The sequence below is a fragment of the Oncorhynchus tshawytscha genome, linkage group LG12 (assembly GCF_018296145.1).
Source record: "Oncorhynchus tshawytscha isolate Ot180627B linkage group LG12, Otsh_v2.0, whole genome shotgun sequence".
NCBI lineage: Eukaryota > Metazoa > Chordata > Actinopteri > Salmoniformes > Salmonidae > Oncorhynchus > Oncorhynchus tshawytscha.
This window is the reverse complement of record NC_056440.1, coordinates 24,328,686-24,345,956: the sequence shown is the minus strand read 5'-3', so window position 1 is coordinate 24,345,956 and position 17,271 is coordinate 24,328,686. Positions and strand designations below refer to the sequence as shown.

Genomic DNA, 17,271 nt, shown 5'->3' with positions numbered 1-17,271 from the left:
GGCCTGACAGACAGCAGTGACATCAAAAATTACCAACTGCCTAGTTCAGATGAGAGGGATTCCTGCTTGGTTGGGGGCGGCTCTGGCTGGTACAGGTTGCCCTTAGGCACTGATTGTGAAACTGACCTTAGCTCAGTGCCTAGGGGTAACTTCATCTGCCTCCTTAGGGAAGAGAAGGAGGATTGGCCTGAGAAAGTTTGAAAGGTCAAAAGGTCACGGCGGGTTTTTGACCCTGTGTGTATGTTTCTGCGTTAGATCCTGGATGAGATTGCAGAGCATGGCATCAGGATCTACCAGCTGCCAGACGCTGACTCAGATGAGGATGAGGAGTTCAAGGAGCAGACACGAGTACTGAAGGTACGACACACACAGGCAAATGGCACCATATTCCCTATGTAGTGTACTATTTTTGCCATCTGGTCAAAAGTAGTGCACTATGTAGGTAATAGGGTGTCATTTGGGATGACGTAGCCACAGAAATACAAACACCAACTAAGAGAAAGGACTCCAGGAGAAACGCCACTACCAGAAGGGACAGGAAGTAACAAATAGAACCAGTCTTGTTATGTAGTTTCTCTCTTAAAACCACAGGGCATGAGTTTTAGAATGATCAGAATATCAAATGTGTTGATTATAATACAGTATATCACAAAAGTGAGTACACCCCTCACATTTTTGTAAATATTTGAGTATATCTTTTTATGTGACAACACTGAAGAAATGACACTTTGCTACAATGTAAAGTAGTGAGTGTACAGCTTGTATAACAGTGTAAATTTGCTGTCCCCTCAAAATAACTCAACACACAGCCATTAATGTCTAAACAGCTGGCAACAAAAGTGAGTACACCCCTAAGTGAAAATGTCCAAATTGGGCACAATTAGCCATTTTCCTTCCCCAGTGTCATGTGACTCGCTTAGTGTTACAAGGTCTCAGGTGTGAATGGGTAGCAGGTGTGTTAAATTTGGTGTCATCGCGCTCACACTCCTCATACTGACTGGTCACTGGAAGTTCAACATGGCACCTCATGGCAAAGAACTCTCTGAGGATCTGAAAAAAAGAATTTTTGCTCTACATAAAGATGGCCTGGGCTATAAGAAGATTGCCAAGACCCTGAAACTGAGCTGCAGCACAGTTTCAGGATGTACTCACTTTTGTGGTGTATTCACTTTTGTGATATACTGTAGGTCAGCGTTATGTCCAACCTGAACCATCTGGTCATTATTTCCTTCCTTGATCCCTCTCTCTATATCCCTTTGTTTTCACACTCCTCTCTGTCTCCCTTTATCTTCCTCACCCTTCTATCCATCTCTCCCTCTCTTTACTCCTCCCCCTCAGGCGAGCATTCCATTTGCTGTGATTGGTTCGAACCAGCTGATTGAGGTGAAAGGGAAGAAAATCAGAGGTCGTCTCTACCCCTGGGGGGTCGTGGAGGTGGAGAACCCAGAGCACAACGACTTCCTCAAACTACGCACCATGCTTGTGTGAGTCACCATGACAATGCAACTTTTGTTAAAAAAACAATTAATCAAATGTATGAACAGGTAGCCTTTAATACTACATGTAAAGTAATAGGAATCTACCCAATGCTCTTATCCCTGCTTTTCCTTTATGTGTTACTATATTGCCATCTAGTGGGTGAATAGGGAACTTCAAGTCTGCCCATCTGTTGCTTCCTCTAGTGGTGCAGTCTAATCTAGTGGGTGTTATGGGGGTTCGTACTAGCCGTATAGTGATACTGACATGTGATGGTTGTGTGTGTTTTCAGCACCCACATGCAGGACCTCCAGGAGGTCACGCAGGACCTGCACTATGAGAACTTTCGCTCAGAGAGACTGAAGAGAGCTGGCAGGTCAGTCTGCAGTGTTATATATATATACACACACACACACACAGAGGCTGATGCTGAGGCTATTACAGTTATGTTCCGTATTATTCCCCTACAGAGCTGTGGAAGAGGATGTGGTTGACAAAGACCAGATTCTCCTGCAGAAGGAGGCTGAGGTGAGTAGCTAATACAGGGTTAACGTGAGAGACGAGGGTGTTTGCCTCTACCCTTTTGTCCATACTAAACCATGCAGCCAGTGATCTGTCAGAGAATAACAAATGACCCGATGCTTCCGAATTCCCTCTGATTGGGCTGTTTGTTTTGCCATTGCGAAGTATAGAGATGGTGGAGTGCAATTAAAGCTGTTATTAAACATGCACGTCCAATTAAAGCTGTTAGTAAACATGCATGTCTGTACAGGATATGACATCTGACTTCCTGTCCCAGTTAAATGGTGGGAATGAGTCAGGCGATGTAAAGAGTATTGTATACAGGGTTTATACTGGCTTGGCTGCTGGTGGGGGCTGTGTCCATAAAGATCCTATTAAATTACTATTCTAATTCCTAATTCTCTGGCTCTGTCCTTATGGGAGGTCAGATTGGTTTCATACACCATATGTTTTGAAGGTTTGTGTTCCTTGACTGATGTTACTACTGGTACTATTTTATGAAGAGGGTCAGAAGTTTTCAGTCAACCAGAAATAGATGATTTAGAAATCAAATTGTATTTGTCACATGCGCCGAATACAATAGGTGTAGACCTTACATTGAAATGCTTACTTACAAGCCCATAAACAACAATGCAGTTTTAAGAAAATACCTAAAAAAGTAAGAGATAAGAATAACAATAGGGAGGCTTTATACAGGGGGTACCGGTACAGAGTCAATGTGTGGGGGCACCGGTATTGAGGTAATATGTACATGTAGGTAGAGTTATTAAAGTGACTATACATAGATAATAACAGAGAGTAGCAGCAGCATAGAATGGGTGACAAGAGGCAACGCAAATAGTCTGGGTAGCCATTTGATTAGATGTTCAGGAGTCTTATGGTTTGGGGCTAGAAGCTGTTTAGAAGCCTCTTGGACTTAGACTTGGTGCCTTCCTCTGACACCGCCTAGTATAGAGGTCCTGGGTGGCAGGAAGTTTGGCCCCAGTGATGTACTGGGCCGTACGCATGAAGTTGAGTAGTGGAGACCAGAGTCTATCGAACCTGGGCTGTATTTTGCAGAGGTTTGGTGTTGTTTTTAACACTGGTCACAAACTGTGGATGTGACCTATTAGACAGAATCACACAATACAGACTTGCATTCTTGTAGCAAGCAGCTTGGGATACCAGATCAGCTTAGCTAAGTGTTACGTTTGTTTGCATTCCTTCAGTCTGCAACATGCAGAGCTCTAAAGAGCACTAACCTGCTTTAGTGTAAATTTAAATATCAATGCATATTTTTTTCAGTCACATGCTTAAGTGGGAGAATTAGTATAAGTCAATTTTCACACCCGTTGGGTGTGAAGTCAAATGATCCACTTGAAGTTCTATCCACGACCATTAGATGGAGATGGGTTCTATTGGAAAAAAGGTGGTTTTGCATAGAGGCTCTCAGAAAGCTAGGTGGCTGTATTCTCTCTCTGGTATTAGGGGTGGCAGGGTAGCCTAGTGGTTAGAGCGTTGGACTAAGAACCGGAAGGTTGCAAGTTCAAACCACCGAGCTGACAAGGTATCTGTCGTTCTGCCCCTGAACAGGCAGTTAACCCACTTCCTAGGCCGTCATTGAAAATAAGAATTTGTTCTTAACTGACTTGCCTGGTTAAATAAAGGTAAAACAAAAACAACAAAAAAATAATTTTACTCAACTATCCCTTTCCCTATTTCCCTCTCTTTCCTTCTCTTCTCTCTGTAGCTGAGGCGTATGCAGGAGATGATTACCCAGATGCAGGCACAGATGAAGATGAAGGTAGATGAGTGAAAAGAGAGGGATGGGAGAGGGAGAAGAGAGGAGCCCCTCACCCATGTGCGTCTGAAACTCCATCATGATTGTACTGCTGGGCGCACTCATCACCGCCTATCCCTCAGTGTGTCAGTCAAACAATCAATTAACCAATCAACCAATTAAAGGTCCTCAATAACCTAATTGTAATTTGGAAGTCTTCAATATGGCCCCTAGTTCACCGTGGTACTGAGATCCACTGATCTGCTAGTCTGAGTGTTGTTTTGGAAAGCGTTACTGACCTTATGACATGAGGTATGTTTGTCAGGAGTGTTATAACATGACATAATAAAGGATATGGGTTATGATATATAATAAAACATACTGTAATGACAATGATTGCATGTTCTCCCAATAAGTGACTAATGATGTTCATTTGTTTTCATCAGTACTACTAATTCTGTCTCATGTACAATGCAGATCTTCCATTGATAATGGTACTAATACATCTCATTGTTAGACAACAATCAGACTTCAGTGTTTACAGAATGTTAAGGGAATGTGTTGAGTATATTAAGGGAAGGTTTGTTGAGAGCTGGGTGTTTTTGTGCCATTTGCAACCTCTGTCTTCACATTTGGACTCAGCGGAGGACATATCAGTCCAGGTGTAGTAATAAGTGTCCCTCAGGTGGTACTGTAGTCTGTTCTAAAAGCACAATACTTGGACATAACTATAAAAGTAATATAGACAGACTTGTTTGGAAATATCCCACATATTAAAAATGTTGATTTTTGAACCTTATCACATTTGGTCTATATTTTGAAATATTTACAAAACTTTGTGCCTCTGTTGTATTGGATGGAGACAGTTTGTCTTGGGCTCAAGTGTTTTCAAACTATGCACAACCATGTCATGTCTTAATTTGGTTAATATGCCTTTATCTCCTAAGACGTGCACTTCAAAACCTTTCAGCAATGTTTGTCTTTATTACTTCCATTACATCATGAGCAGTTATAGCATTGATATGTGGGTTTTTTCTTTGGTTGTGTTTTTGTTTGGGATTTTCCTAAAGGGGTTTTTCAATGATTTACTGTATGCACATTACTCTTCTCATATTGGCCAGCTCCATGGAACTTACAGTATTAAACTGAATTCCTAACGATATTCTGATTCACCATGTGCATGTCCCAAATGGAACCCAATTCTTATATGGTGCACTACTTTTGACCAGAGCTTAACCAGACCCCCGGTCAAAAGTAGTGCACTATATATGGAATAGTGTACCATTTGGGACACTCCCCATGGCTGTCTGTGGCTGTGCCATCCCACTTTCTAGACTACTGACTGTCTTATACAGTGAACACCTCGCTGTGTTCAGAAATGTGTTGTTTGTGTTTAGGAGTGCTATCGTCAGTTGCTTTGGCATCGTCTCTGTAACCTGGCTCTTTCTGCTTAGTTGGTCAACAGATGTCTGTTTTGAATCTTCGAGCCATTAACCAAACTATGCTTGAGACCTTTTTTTAGTAGTTTCTCAACTTTTGCACTGCATTTTCAGAAATAAAGTTTCCGTAGAAGCAGACTTGTAGTGGGAGTGCTTTTTTCAGGCCATAGGTATGATGATGAGAGGCCATGTAGAAAAACAAAGGCGGTGGGATTGAATGGAGACTGAGGTTTCAGTTGCCAGGCCTTCTAGACATCGATCAAAGGGAAAACACTAGAAAAGAAGCTGCTGTAGTGGTTGGTGTAGCAATGTTGCAAGATGGTAAAAAGCTGATATGACAAGGATGCATGGATAGTAAGCCTGTGTTATTCTCTTACACATATGTGCACAAAGTGTATGTTGAACAACGAATGTTTAAAACATAGTAGTGATACGTTTGAACAGGATTATTTATTATGCAAGCTGCATACAATATTATTGACATCAACAGTAAGATCATAGGCAACTTCTCCCCAGCTAACAATTCTAGGAAGAGAGAATGTTTTTGTGATGTTCTCCATGTTTGAGTGTCCAGTTTTCTGTTAGTTAGGGGAACATTCTATGTATGTTAGCAAAAACCTCCTGAGAACCTGTTTAGCACGTCTTGGCATTAGAGTTAGGAGAACATTCCCTAAATGTCAAACATAACTTACCCAGAATGTGGTTTTTATGTCCAATATTAATTTTCTAGACATGTTTCATTGGAACTTTGCAAGAACATTCCTCCCCGTATGGAAATTATTTAACAGATATTCTTTCAAAAGAACATGTATTTATTTTTAAACAATTACTGGTGGCATAAAGTCAGTGGTCCTACCTGTCAATGATTTTAGAGGCCGGTATAATGATTTAAATGATTTAACCATCCAGATCTGTTTACACTTTATTGATATCTTAGAAATGTCCTTGTTTTTTAAAGAAAAACACATTTTTGGTCCATTAAATAACATCATTGATCAGAAATACAGTGTAGACATTGTTAATGTTGTAAATGACTATTGTAGCTGGACACAGCTGATTTTTAATGGAATATCTACATAGGAGTACAGAGACCAATTATAAGCAACCATCACTCCTGTGTTCCAATGACACATTGTGTTAGCTAATCCAAATTTATCATTTTAAAAGGCTAATTGATCGTTAGAAAACCCTTTCGCAATTATGTTAGCACAGCTGAAAACTGTTGTTCTGATTAAAGAGGCAATAAAACTGGCCTTCTTTAGACTAGTTGAGTATGTGGAGCACCAGCATTTGTGGGTTTGATTACAGGCTCAAAATGGCCTGGTTATAACCCTAACCACTTCTCCTGAGGCACTTGTGTAGATCTGAAACAACTGCATAGGTGTAAGCAATAGGGTGAATGCACTTTGAAGTACATTTCTGCTCAGTTAAAAGTACACTCAAGAAAAACTTTTATTGATCATAGTGGTTCAGGAGTAAAGTGAAAACAGGGTTATATGCCCCACCAATATTTAGACAACTATACAGAAACCCTAAAATTGCTGAAATATGTAGATCAAATCAATGATGAGAGAATAGATTAACTGAGATGTTTTAACTGATACAAACATGGTGGGGTAGCAGGAAGATCTGAATGCCTTCAACTGTGAATGGATTAGTCATTCACCAATCAGAGCCTTGATGGGCTAGGCCATAGTAACAAGGGGTGATGTGTAATAAAACGTTTTGTTTTTGTTGGGAGAACGTTTCTTTGGGACCGTCCTGATGAATGATACACAATTTTCTTTCAGCATTTTAATGAAACTTGTCTAGAACATTATCTTATATTCTCTGAACATGGCAAACATGTTCTGTGTATGTTTGGTGGGACGTTGATGGAATATTCTCCTAACCCTTAGATAACTGGACACAGGAATGGTTGTGCAATATTGTCATGAAACGTGTCTAGAACATTAGTATTGAATATTTGGGGAAAATGTTAACCACATTCTGAGTAAGTTCTGCTTGACATTAAGGGAATGGTCTCATCGAAACAGTCCTTGTAAATCACTGGAATATTCATATGAAAGGTGAGGTAATTATAAAATGTAACTGTTAAGGGAAGTTTCTCTAAAGTTGTGGGAACGTGTGTTGTTAGCTGGGTCTCCATCCACCATTGGGTACCACATATAGGAGGGCGGGGCGCTCACACAACCTGTCTGGCTGCTGTTGTATCGCGGAGAAGGACCGGGCGCGTGCTTTTACCAAACAGTACGTCCGTTTTGGAAGCGACACCGAGGGGAGGAGAGCCGTGAAGATGACGACCAATATCAGATACAAGAGCCGGATCCCGATCAAATCGGGTAAGCATGATGATAATAGGGATGATTATGCATAAAGGAAATTATAACGCCGTCCATTACAATGATTGTCTTTCTCTATGGATTTCTCTCCCCCTCTTTCTAAATTGGGCGTCGTTCTGTATCCCTCCACCTGCGTGCCATTTACCCATCCACCACAATGACCAAACAGATGAGACCACTGAGGTAAGGAACACGTTTATTCCTAAAGGATTTTTTAAATAGAACATGTTTATCTGTGCTCCGCGCTTTTAGTATAAACCAAGGCCATGTTAGGCGATTCAAAGAATCATTCATATCAAGCATGGTAGCTTACTTTTTTTTCTCCAATTCGCTTCGAATGGCCGCATAGCCTAGATATATATTTACCCTACAGCCTATGTAGGCCAAGTAAACGTCAGCGGAATCATCATTCCGATGCATTGAAGATTACTATTGTTGTCATGCCACCGAATTACAGGGTACAGTGAGCATCACACAGTCAGAAGGATTACATATCATATTTACGCAAACAGTCAGACACAGGATGCGTACGCAGCTTGTGGTACCCGAGGGCTCTCCTCATCCTTGGGCATCCATCCATTCATCCAGGCTTCCAGTCGCGCACTTGGCTGTGGGCGTGACAGTGACCCGCTTCCTAAATGCTATTAGAGACCCTATTGGTATAGTCAGCGAAGTGATCGGCTGTTAATTAGCACATCGCTGTCTTTAGATCAATCTCTGTTTGCATCCTCAGTACATCACAGCTCATTATCCTCTCATTGCTTTCCCTCTGAATTGGTCAGACGAGCTCCCTTTCATAGATGCCATAGATTATTACCTTGCGTTAACCTTGTGTGTGACCATGCATCATTTAGGTGGAGCTTGGTGGCTGGCTAAACTATCCTCCTTCGCAGAGGGCGAATATTATCCTGAAATTCAGGGGTCTCTATTTTTTATGGGCCTTATAGTAAAGACATGGAATTTAATTATATATTTTTAAAATCCTCTTTAAATGTGAAATTAACACAACCAGTCATGTTTTCATCTGAAAACAAAAGTTTCACTTTTGTTGCATTTAGGGGGGGCTCATCTCTCATTCGGGGGTTGGGGGTTGCCCCCCCTAATTTGCACTCTGCTCCTTGGGAGACCAGCAGCAGACTACTTCTCATGTGTACATATCTCCTCTCTCTCTCTGCTCTGAGGGTGATCACATGATGACAGAAGCTTTGGATGCTGTTCGGTTAGTAGGTTATTAGCCTTGTGTAGCTACATTTGCGAGTAGGCAGCATGCATCAATTGTAATTAATAGACTCTCCACACATCCAACCCTTACACACAAGCGCACACACACACATAACCACCCACAAATACGCACACAGACTCACATACACACACACACTGCTGCTCTAGCATTTGCTATTTATTCAACTGCTCGACCAAGACACTACCCACATTATATTTCTAAATAAAGCCATACTTGACTTGGCACTTTCATTATCTACTCTGATACCCTGTTGTGTATATATTAGGTTTTACTATGCATACTACTTTTCAATGACTTGTTATTTTTTATTTGGCTTGACTCTTATTATTGATAATATGGCACCGACAGACATGACAGCTCTGCTTCTGGCTCCTAAACAACTTTGCAGTAATTGTTTTTTTGTGTGTTATTTCTTACATTATTAGCCCAGAGCATTTTTTTGTCTTATTACATACAGCCGAAAATAACTTTTGGATATCAGAGCGGTAGTAACTCACCAGCATTACGACCAGGAATACGTCTTTCCCGAATTGGATCCTTTGTTCGTACCCCTAAGGGCAATTGAACTTATCCCAGAGGCTGTTCCGAGTCGCAGCCAGCGGAGAAGAGATATTCTGAGTGGACTTCTAGTCTGATTCAGGAGGCGGGCACACCATCCACCACTTCTGAGTATATTACTCGCTAATGTTCAGTCTCTGAACAATAAAGTAGACGAGCTCAGGGCGAGGATCTCCTTCCAGAGAGACATCAGGGACTGTAACATAGGCTGTTTCATGGAATCATGGCTCTCTTGGGATATACTGTCCCCATCCATACAGCCAGCTGGGTTATCAGTTCATCGCGCAGACAGGAACAAAGAACTCTCCGTAAAGAAGAAAGGCGGGGGAGTATGTTTCATGATTAACTACTCATGGTGTGATTGTGATAACATACAGAAACTCAAGTCCTTTTGTTCACCCAACATAGAATACCTCATAATCAAATGCCGACCGTATTACCTCCCAACAGAATTCTCTTCGGTTATAGTCAAAGCCGTATATATTCCCCCTCAAGCCGATACCATGACAGTCCCTCAAGGAACTACACTGGACTTTATGCAAACTGGAAACCACCTATCCTGAGGCCGTATTTATTGAAGCTGGGGATATTAACAAAGCAAATTTGAGGAAAATGCTTCCGAAGTTCTATCAACACATTGACTGTAGTACTCGCTTAGGGAAAACACTAGATCGCTGCTACTCGCCTTTTAGAGATGCCTACAAGGCCCTCCCATGCCCTCCCTTCGGCATATCATATTTACGCAACCAGTCAGACACAGGATGAGTACGCAGCTTGTGGTACCCGAGGGCTCTCCTCATCCTTGGGCATCCATCCATTCATCCAGGCTTCCAGTCACGCACTTGGCTGTGGGTGTAACAGTGACCCGCTTCCTAAATGCTATTAGAGACCCTATTGGTATAGTCAGCGAAGTGATCGGCTGTTAATTAGCACATCGCTGTCTTTAGATCAATCTCTGTTTGCATCCTCAGTACATCACAGCTCATTATCCTCTCATTGCTTTCCCTCTGAATTGGTCAGACGAGCTCCCTTTCATAGATGCCATAGATTATTACCTTGCGTTAACCTTGTGTGTGACCATGCATCATTTAGGTGGAGCTTGGTGGCTGGCTAAACTATCCTCCTTCGCAGAGGGCGAATATTATCCTGAAATTCAGGGGTCTCTAAATAAAGACATTGAATTGAAGTATTATTTTTTTAATCCTCTTTTAAATGTGAAATGAACACAACCAGTCATGTTTTCATTTGAAAACAAAAGTTTAACTTTTGTTGCATTTAGGGGGGCTCATCTCTCATTCAGGGGGTTGGGGGTTGCCCCCCGTAATTTGCCCCCCGAAAACGCTACCGAAGTTCTATCAACACTGACTAGTACTCGCTTAGGGAAAACACTAAATCGTTGCTACTTGCCTTTTAGAGATGCCTACAAGGCCCTCCCCCGCCCTCCCTTCGGCAAATCATATCACGACTTCATTTTGCTCCTCCCTTCCTATAGGCAGAAACTCAAACAGGAAGTACCCGTGCTAAGATCTATTCAAAGCTGGTCTGACCAATCGGAATCCATGCTTCAAGATGTTTTTTTATCACACAGACTGGGATATGTTCCAGGTAGCTTAGAGTAACATTGACGCTTACACGGTGACTGAGTTCATCTGGAAGTGTATAGGGGATGTTGTTCCCACGGTGACAATTATAACCTACCCAAACCAGAAACCGTGGATAGATGGCAGCATTCGTGCAAAACTGAAAGTGCGAACCACTGCATTTAACCATGGCAAGGTGACTGTATTTGGCCATATTCCCAAACAGTGTAGTTAGTCCCTCCGCAAGCCAATCAAACAGGTGAAACATCAGTACAGAGACTAAGTGCAGTCGCAATTCAACGGCTCAGACACAAGATGTATGTGGCAGGATCTACAGACAATCACAGATTACAAAGGGAAAACCAGCCATGTCGCGTACACTGACATCTTGTTCTCAGATAAGCAACACACCTTCTTCGCCCGCTTTGAGGATAACACAGTGCCACCGACACAGCCCGCTCCGAAGGACTATGGGCTTCCGTTCTTCATGGCCGACGTGAGTAAGACATTTTAAGCGTGTTAACCCTCGCAAGGCTACCGGCCCAGAAGGCATCCCTAGCCGCTCCCTCAGAGCATGCGCAGACCAGCTAGCTGGAGTTTTTATGGGCATATTCAATCTCTCCCTATCCCAGTCTGCTGTCCTCACTTGCTTCAAGATGTCCACCATTATTCTTGTTCCCAAGAAAGCAAAGGTAACTGAACTAAATGACTATAGCCCCGTAGCACTGTTTTGAAAGGCTAGTTAAGGATCATGTCACCTCTACCTTACCTGCCACCCTAGACCCACTTCAATTTGCTTACCGCCCCAATAGATCCACAGACAATGCAATCGCCATCGCACTGCACACTGCCCTGTCCCATCTTGACAAGAGGAATACCTACATCAGAATGCTGTTCATTGACTATAGCTCAGCCATCAACACTATAGTACCCTCCAAGCTCATCATTAAGCTCGGGGCCCTGGGTCTGAACCCCGCCCTGTGCAACTGGGTACTGGACTTCCTGACTGGCTGCCGCCAGGTGGTGAAGGTAGGAAACAACACCTACACTTCACTGATCCTCAACACAGGGGCCCCACAAGGGTATGTGCTCATCCCCCTCCTGCACTCCCTGTTCACCCATGACTGTGTGGCCACGCATGCCTCCAACTCAATCAGCAAGTTTGCAGACGACACAACAGTACTAGGCCTGATTACCAACAATGATTAGACAGCCTACAGGGAGGAGGTGAGGGCCCTGGCAGAGTGGGACCAGGAAAATAACCTCTCTCTCAAAGTAAAAAAAACAAAGGAGCTGATCGTGGACTTCAGGAAACAGTGGAGGGAGCACGCCCCTATCGACATCGACAGGACCGCAGTGGAGAAGGTGAAAAGCTTCCAAGTTTCTCGGCGTACACATCACTGACATTCTGAAATGGTCCACCCACACAGACAGTGTGGTGAAGAAGGCGTAACAGCGCCCCTTCAACCTCAGGAGGCTGAAGAAATTTGGCTCTTAAGACCCTCAAACTTTTACAGATGCACAATTGAGAGTATCCTGTGGGGCTGTATCACCGCCTAGTACGGCAATTGCACCACCCGCAACCGCAGGGCTCTCCAGAGGGTGGTACGGTCTGCCCAACGCATCATCGGGGGCACACTGCCTGCCTTCCAGGACACCAACAGCGCTCGATGTCACAGGGAGGCCAAAAAGATCAAGGACAACAACCTGTCATCCAGAAGGCGAGGTCAGTACAGGTCCATCAAAGCTGGGACTGAGAGACAGAAGCTGTTTTTCAATCTCAAGGCCATCAGCTACCGGATACCACCCGGCTACTCACCTTAGAGGCTGCTGCCCTATATACATAGACATGGAATCACTGGCCACTTTAATAATGTTTACATACTGCTTTACACATCTCATATGTATATACTGTATTCTATTCTACTGTATTTAGTCAATGCCACGTCAACATTGCTCAACCTAATATTTATATATATTACTTAATTCCATTATTTTACCTTTAGATTTGTGTATTGTTAGATACTACTGCACTGTTGGAGCTAGGAACACAAGCATTTTGCAAAACACGTGTATGTAACCAATAAAATTTGATTTGATACTGATTATTGTACTGCAATGTTGAGGGATCTAGCACACAAGCATTACACTGCACCTTTTATACCTGCTGTAAACTGTGTACGTGGTGAATAAGATTTGATTTGATAGCACGGTTTTATGTTTTTTAACATTTTGATCTCAATCAAAGCTAATTGCTGAACTTATTGTAAGGCATTTATATCCAGGCCTTTGACAGTATAGTGTTACGGTCATGCAGAGGCTATGGCCCACAGGTCCACTGGTCCTTGCTGATTTTGTGGTGTTCACATACTGTAGGAATCAAGGCACCATAATTCTTATTGTTTGAGCTGGGTTTGCTGAAGAGAGCTGTTCAGTAAGCCTGTAAAATGACATGGGCAGCATTGTGGAATTAACTTTTGGGAAATGATTGCTCGAAGACACTTAACCTTGATTACTACAGTACAGTTACTGCACACTTGTACAGCTTTGCACACTTGAGAGAGAGCAGGGGCGATGCAGAGGTGTGTCACATTCAAATCAAGCCCATTGTCTCCTTTTACCCTCCTCTCTCTTCCCTCCATTTACAGTACAGTGTTGATTTGAAAATACTCAGCGTGTTTGCATGTCCCCTAATGAATAGACAAATGTCCTGTGTCTAAAGACATTCAATATTCTTTCCCCCTGTGAGGACTTTTCCCTGTTTTTATATTTGCTGAGATCCTATCGTACTATGAATTGGAGATATTCAAGCAGCAGATCTGTTGCTACAGTGCACCCACACACTGCCTGACTTGATCTGGTGCTTAGGGAGGGTGCTTCCCTGGGTAGGAAGTGGGACTGTCTCTGTGTGTGTTTGTTTGTGTGTGTGTGAGAGCAAAAGAGACAGAAAGAGAAATATAATAAATATACAGTACCAGTCAAAGGTTTGGACACGCCTACTCATTCAAGGGTTTTTCTTTATTTTTACGATTTTCTACATTGTAGAATAATAGTGAAGACATCAAAACTATGAAACAACACATATGGAATCATGTAGTAAGCAAAAAAGTGTTAAACAAATCAAAATATATTTTATATTTGAGATTCTTCAAAGTAGCCCACCTTTGCCTTGATGACAGCTTTGCACACTTGAGAGAGAGCAGGGGCGATGCAGAGGTGTGTCACATTCAAATCAAGCCCATTGTCTCCTTTTACCCTCCTCTCTCTTCCCTCCATTCTCATCACTCTCAGATGCTGGGAGAGAAACCTACCCACGCATTCCTAAAGGTGATTGCTGTGTGTAGGCTGAAGTTCAATGACACTCAGTTATCACAAATCACTATGGTGTGGAATCTACACCACATGTTTTTATTATAGTTCTACTTGGCACTAGTATACTCACATGCAGAGTGGGCCCTGGGCATAACCAACAGTCGGGGTCTCAACTTACTGTTGAGGGTTAGAATAGTAGAATACACAAGGTGCAATTTTGAAATTTGGTAGTACATTAGCAGGTCTTCTCTTGTAATATCAGTCACTGACAGAGACTCAATCAGCCCATATCAGCTAACATTTTTTAAAATTGATAAGTTAGTCTGGCCAGCTACTGTACACTACATGACCAAAAGTATGTGGACATCTGCTCGTTAAACATCTAATTCCAAAATCATGGGCATTAATATGAATTTGGTCCTTTCTGCTTCTATAACAGCTTCCACTCTTCTGGAAAGGCTTTCCACTAGATGTTGGAACAATGCTGAGGGGACTTCCATTCAGCCACGAGCATTAGTGAGGTCGGGCACTGGTGTTGGGCAATTAGACTTGGCTTGCAGTCGGTGTTCCAATTCATCTCAAAGGTGTTTGATGGGGTTGAGGTCAGGGCTCTGTACAGGCCAGTGAAGTTCTTCTACCCCGATCTTGACAAACCATTTCTGTATGGACCTCGCTTTGTGCATGGGGGCATTGTCATGCTGAAACAGGGAAGGGCCTTCCCCCAAACTGTTGTCAAAAACTTGGAAGCACAGAATCGTCTAGAATGTCATTCTATGCTGTAGCGTTAAGATTTCCCTTCACTGTAACTAAGGGGCCTGGCCCGAACCATGAAAAACAGTCCCAGACCATTATACCTCCTCCACCAAACTTTACAGTTGGCACTATGCATTCGCACAGGTAGATTCATCCGCCAGACTACCAGATGGGGAGGCCTGATTTATCACTCCAGAGAACGCATTTCCACTGCTCCAGAGTCAAATGGAGGCGAGCTTTACACCACTCCAGCCGATGCTTGGTATTGCGCATGGTGATCTTAGGCTTGTGTGCGGCTGCTCGGTCATGGAAGCCCATTTCATGAAGCTCCCGACGAACAGTTATTGTGCTAACATTGCTTCCAGAGGCAGTTTGAAACTCGGCAGTGAGTGTTACAACCGAGGACAGGCGATTTTTTTTTTTTTTTTTTTTTTTTTACGCGCTTCTGGCTTCAGCACTCGGCCACCCCGTTCTGTGAGCTTGTGTGGCCTACCACTTCATGGCTGATCCGTTGTTGCTCCTCAACATTTCCACGTCACAATAACAGCACTTACAGTTGTCCGGAGCAGCACTAGCAGGGCAGAAATTTGACGAACTGACTTCTACGTGGAAAGTCACTAAGCTCTTCAGTAAGGCCATTCTTCTGCCAATGTTTGTCTATGGAGATTGCATGGCTGCATGCTCTATTTTATACACCTGGCAGCAACGGGTGTGGCTGAAATATCCAAATCCACTAATTTGAAAGGGTTTACATATTATTTTGCATAGTGTATTATTTTATATAGTGTATGAACACACACAACAGAGGTTCTGATTGAAAAGACAGTGTAGGAAAAAGGAATAGTTTGAATTCTACCAGCCCAGGCCATCCATCTGCCATCCATGGTTGTCATGGTAATCCCTATGAAAAATGGTTACATGTGGTTTAAAACAATGAGTCATACATCAGTGAGTGTTAATATGATAAATATTGATTTTGACTTAGCTGGGCTGAACAGATGTTTTTCAGATGGAGATATGCATCTGTCTCACATCCCAGCCTTGGACCAGTCTCCCCCCCCCCACACACACACACAGCCTTGAGTGCTGCTGGTTGTAGTCACAGATGGAACCCCCTCCCTATCCTCCCTCGTGGAGAACAGCTGCTAGGCTTGGATAGACTTGCCGGGTGGGGTAGGGGACATGCAGGGGGCAGGCATTTAAACAGCGGAACCCCTTGGGGGTCTTGATCGGTATTGGTAAGAGTGTAGAATCATCTCTTTAGCACTGCTTAAAGGACATTATTAGAGGGGAAATGTTGCCCACTCTTCATGTAACAAGCACCAACCCTACCTTCAATACCATGTTCATACCAGCACTCTGTACATGGTGCATACCATTATTATGTATCTGCGTCCAGTTTGAAGGAAGTTACTAATTAGCGTTAGCTCAATGACTGACTATCTATAGGAACAGCTAGCATGCTTACTGTTCTTGTAGACTTCAAGTCATTGCGCTAACTCTAGTTAGCATTGGCTTGCGAAACTACCTCTAACTTTCTTCATACTGGACGCAGATACATAAACATGGTATCCACGAGTTCATCTGAGCTATCCCTTTAGTACAGAAGGATACTACATAATCAGTTTATGGTTGTTTACAGAAAATTGTCTGGTAGCTACATGTTCAACTATCTCTCTCACATGTTCTGAGTGTTTGTCTTTGTTCTTTATCTGAACTGAAATTAGTATTTTTCTCTGTCACCTTATGTCATGCTGCAAACATGCAATGCCAAACATGCAGTGTGTTTGTGTGCGTTTGTGTGTGTGTGAGAGAGAGAGTTCACAAACAACACACGTGAATAGAAAGTTTATATTTTATCTCTATCCCTAGGTTTCCCTCTCTCCCTGTACAGCTAGCCATGTCTCAGCCTTTGCGTAGGCGTTTAAAAAGCTTTTGCAAATAACCCATGCCTGACCCAGATAGGATTCCAAACCCCTTTTTAAGAGGGAAGAGTTTGGGTGACCTTGATAAGTTAGAGATTATATGATGTTTGAGAGGAGGAATCAGAGACTTGGGAACTAAAATCCAATGAAAATTGTAAGGAGAATTAGAGGACTCCTTTCGCCTAATGTGGGGAGAAAAGCTCCCTTTTGGAATGTTAAAAGATGTGAGGAATCTTTTAAAATGAAGGAATTCCTCCTTGAGGAATTTTAAAAGATTAGCTGAGAATGGTATGATGCATGAAATACTTTTTAATGTTAAATTATTTTGTCTAACTTTTTTACATACAGTGCCTTCATAAAGT

At 42.7% G+C, this 17,271-nt stretch overlaps 2 protein-coding genes across 4 annotated transcripts in view; both read left to right on the top strand.

Moving 5' to 3' along the window:
• Nucleotides 1-5,334, top strand: part of zgc:63587 (septin-2) — a 44,503-nt gene extending 39,169 nt beyond the window's left edge. For all 3 annotated transcript variants that reach the window (XM_024438487.2, XM_042331464.1, XM_024438488.2), the window contains 5 exons: nucleotides 256-357; nucleotides 1,339-1,484; nucleotides 1,769-1,852; nucleotides 1,947-2,004; nucleotides 3,728-5,334. In XM_024438487.2, coding sequence (XP_024294255.1) covers nucleotides 256-357; nucleotides 1,339-1,484; nucleotides 1,769-1,852; nucleotides 1,947-2,004; nucleotides 3,728-3,793 — 456 coding nt within the window. In that variant the 3' untranslated portion in view covers nucleotides 3,794-5,334. The remainder of the gene's footprint in view (nucleotides 1-255; nucleotides 358-1,338; nucleotides 1,485-1,768; nucleotides 1,853-1,946; nucleotides 2,005-3,727) is intronic.
• Nucleotides 5,335-7,388: 2,054 nt separating this feature from the next.
• Nucleotides 7,389-17,271, top strand: part of sept5a (septin 5a) — a 39,996-nt gene continuing 30,113 nt past the window's right edge. The window contains exons 1-2 of the mRNA XM_042331463.1: nucleotides 7,389-7,538; nucleotides 7,708-7,721. Of these exons, the coding sequence (XP_042187397.1) occupies nucleotides 7,493-7,538; nucleotides 7,708-7,721 (60 nt within the window). The 5' untranslated portion in view covers nucleotides 7,389-7,492. The remainder of the gene's footprint in view (nucleotides 7,539-7,707; nucleotides 7,722-17,271) is intronic.